This window comes from Seriola lalandi, unplaced genomic scaffold, assembly GCF_002814215.2.
Source record: "Seriola lalandi dorsalis isolate HSWRI2012SDOR001 ecotype SW California unplaced genomic scaffold, Sedor1 jcf7180002049802, whole genome shotgun sequence".
NCBI classification, from domain to species: Eukaryota; Metazoa; Chordata; class Actinopteri; order Carangiformes; family Carangidae; genus Seriola; species Seriola lalandi.
This window is the reverse complement of record NW_019520355.1, coordinates 11416-14983: the sequence shown is the minus strand read 5'-3', so window position 1 is coordinate 14983 and position 3568 is coordinate 11416. Positions and strand designations below refer to the sequence as shown.

At 36.0% G+C, this 3568-nt stretch overlaps 1 protein-coding gene across 1 annotated transcript; it reads left to right on the top strand.

Moving 5' to 3' along the window:
* The first annotated feature begins 41 nt into the window (after positions 1-41).
* LOC111649011 (uncharacterized) lies at positions 42-3284 on the top strand. Its single transcript, XM_087171821.1, has 7 exons — positions 42-282; positions 1037-1177; positions 1457-1492; positions 1697-1774; positions 2003-2077; positions 2323-2408; positions 2758-3284. The coding sequence occupies exons 1-7, from the start codon at positions 75-77 to the stop codon at positions 2818-2820; spliced, it is 687 nt and encodes a 228-aa protein (XP_087027947.1). The 5' UTR covers positions 42-74; the 3' UTR covers positions 2821-3284.
* The last annotated feature ends 284 nt before the right edge of the window (positions 3285-3568 follow it).

The following is a 3568-nucleotide window of genomic DNA, read 5'->3' as shown; positions in this document are numbered from 1 at the left end:
GTGTTTGACTTTTGACCTTTTCAATATGTTCTTCAGATGGCTCTGTGATTCTGGAGAGTCCCGCTCTTCCTGTGATGGAAGGAGAAGATGTGACTCTGCGCTGCAGAAACAAGACGACTCCCACCAACCTGAAAGCTATTTTCTACCAAGACGGCAAATTAATTGGCAACCATACTGCAAAGGAGATGAGAATTAATAATGTTTCCAAGTCTAATGAAGGACTCTACAAGTGCATGATCGAGGGTGTTGGAGAATCACCAGGAAGCTGGCTGACCGTGAGAGGTGAGACTGAACGTCGATACAAAACAGACACAAGATATGTCGCTAATTGTATGGCCAGGGTTTCTGGCAGATTATAAATTATGTATTTAACCATAATTATGTGTTCATTGTTAATTTGTAAATACACAAATATAATACAAGCACGTATCCTGAATTCCCATATGTGAAATATATGTACTGAGTAAAAACATAGATTTACATGTAAAAAAAATATTATTATGAAAACTAGAACAATTTCATATATTGACATATATATTAATGTTATGTTAATCCCATAGAAATACGTAAATATATGTATGAATGCTTATATTGTAGACATATGATACATCCATCCCAAAGCCTGTCAATATATGTTATTATATATGTAAAAGATGGATATGTACATTTAAATTCAATAAGAAAAACAAAGGCTGATGTAAGCATATAGAATTTTGATGGCAACATATGATACCATATAAAATTTCATCATGTAAAAAATGTTTAATATACGTAAATACACAAGATTTCATATGCATGATATATCCAGAGGATGTGTATGTGTGATGATAATATATCCCCTTATAGGTGACATATATGGAAACATCACATATTACATTTCTGTATGGGATCTGGGCTAAAAGTGAAAGTTTCCAGATGTTTGGCCAAAGTTTCAATACGGATATATGTTTGGCATCTTTATTATGTTAAGATATAGAAAGCTCTTTACCAGGTGTTATTCTTAAAGTTACCATCACCTCTCCACCACCTCATAAAGAGCCTGTCTCTGATGACTCCACTTCACTCCTCACCTCGCTGTGGATCGTTGTTAGCATCGCAGCGGCAGCGCTGGTGCTGCTGGTCCTGGTGCTGCTGGTCCTGGTGCTGCTGGGATTTCTTCATGTTAGGAAACACACAGGTACTTCTCCCTGCAATGTACTGTATGTGAACGACTGCCAGAGAAGCTGAATTTTCCCTTGAAAGATCCACAAGTTACTTAAATGTTGGGCTTTAATTATATTCAGTTTTTTTTTGTTTTTCCAACCTCTGTTTTTCATGCCCATATGTTCATTTTAAAATTAAAGATGAACATTTAACAAATTTGTTCTCTTCAGTAAAACTTGTGTGAATGATTAAAATAGCACAATTTAAACTGCTTTTCTCTTGGTGTCAGTATTTTTGCTTTTCTTTCCATCAGATTCCTCAAAGTCGCCAACAACAGGATCACACACAGGTGAAGTTTTTAAACTAATGTGCCTCAAATCAACGTTGTAAAAAAGAACATATCATTACTTTTTTACTGTGGGGACTAAAGAGTTTAGACTCAATTAAGAGTGAATTTTCAAAGATATAATGTGTATGTATCACTGGACCTGTCTACCTACCAGCCTTCTGCTTGTGTGTTTAATAAATTCAAACGTTTTCTTTTGTGTTTCAGTCTGTGGAAAGGACGATGCAGATGATCCAAATGGTCTGGCGTATGCAGTCGTCGTCACAAAACCCAGAAGGGACAAAGGTTTTTAGTTTTGACTGTTCCTCTTTTTTATTTCCTTAACATGATGCAGGAAACACAACAAGACTTTCTGCACGTGTTTATTCTCATGAGGCTTATTTTAACAGACACAGTCACATGTTCTACATGAAGGTCAACCACTGATGACACTGAAATAAGAAGATGACGTGACAGTGGCAGTTGAAGCGGTTGACATTATTTCTGCTCCCTCTCACTGTTGTGTTGTTTTAGACGCTGCAGACGCTGCTGATAATCTGAGTCTCTGCACCGAGACAAACCACAGCAGAGAACCACAGACTGGAAATGGTGAGAGGCCAGTTTAACCCTTTAGTCTGTCAGCATGAATATTAATAACTTCATCTGTCTTCTGTCACCTCAGAACAAAAAGGAGGAAGCTAAAGAGTTTAGGCTAAAAATGAAAAGTTTGACTTTGGGCTTTTGGCAATAATGACTTTGTTCATGAAATGTTCTCGACGTTTCCCTTTCAGATTATGACTTTTCTTGCATTTTAAGATGAATGAGCGCAACAATTTTACTTGTTTCCGAAGCAGAATCAGGATTATCCAGAGCCACAGTGTCCCTGAACCAGACAGCAGCCAAAGACCCAGAGGAGGACGTTTTCTATTCACCTGTCCAGGTGAGACAGGTGGTCAACTGCTTCTTAATTTGACTAACTTAATTCAGTTTTTTGTCTGACAAAAATAAAAGTTCAAAATTAATACTAAGAGCACATATCACATATTTTATAAAATCAGGGTTCATTTACGTATGTGGCCTTTCCCTGAGCTTTCAATCATTCTACAGGGCCTTCAAAAGTGAATGGTGCCATTACAGCACCTTTGTTCTGTGCTTGTGTTTGCTATATTATTTAGGTCATGTTATAACACCTGATCAAGATCCCTTCAATGAATGAAAAGCTGAGTAAGTGAGCTTTGAGTTTATAATACTTTACCACAGATATAATCTTTATATATTTTCTCTTACAGGTCACAAAAAGAGCAGAGACACCTGACAAGGAAGGAGAGACAGACGTATTGAAGGAGAAGTGACAAATAATACAGTTGAATTAGTGCATTTGCTATGAAATTATATTTTTACAGGTTAAAAGTTCTTCAAACTTAATATGTAAGAACTGAATTTTGAATCATATTTATTGCAAATAAGAAACTGTCACCATTATAAGAAAAAAATCCTCAGTTGGTTTCTCAAATCATTTCCATCAGCTGTCCTAACTAGTTTGTTTGGCCTTTATTGTGAAATGAAGGTGGTCGATGAACTCTTGAGTTGGTCTTTTTAAAACCAAAGGGATTCGATGTCTGAAATGAAATGCTGGCAACAAGTAACATTGAGTCTTGAGTCCTAAAATAACTTTAGTCTTTTGGATTCAACAACCTTATAAACACAATCATTACAGCACTATATCACTGAGGTGTCAGAGGATTCATCGCCTCACATCAGTTAATGAAACTGTAAATACCAAAATACCAACAACAACTTGAATATAAGATTGTATATAGAGCTCTGGAATGAGGCAATAAAAATCCCTAAACACACATTGAACAGCATATACTGGATGATTCTGTAATTATTTTTGATCCAAAGTCTAATTGTGACCATGTAGAACATTATTTAAATGTGAGTTACCTCTACAAGAAGGTGTCAGGAGAAGATAGAAAACCAAAGTACTAAGGGTTCTCAGTGGAGATTCTGTAAATGAAGCAGACAACACAGTGTGTGGAAGATAATAAGGATACAAATTATAACATAGTCTGAATTAAAACCATTTGGTATTTGTCT

What these genes read in the sequence shown, in the direction of transcription:
- LOC111649011 (XM_087171821.1), top strand. Translation starts at nt 75, where the DNA reads ATGGAAGGAGAAGATGTGACTCTGCGCTGCAGAAACAAGACGACTCCC. An exon ending in AAGCTGGCTGACCGTGAGAG is followed by an intron (nt 283 to 1,036) that starts GTGAGACTGAAC and finishes CACCTCATAAAG; the next exon opens with AGCCTGTCTCTGATGACTCC. An exon ending in TCATGTTAGGAAACACACAG is followed by an intron (nt 1,178 to 1,456) that starts GTACTTCTCCCT and finishes TCTTTCCATCAG; the next exon opens with ATTCCTCAAAGTCGCCAACA.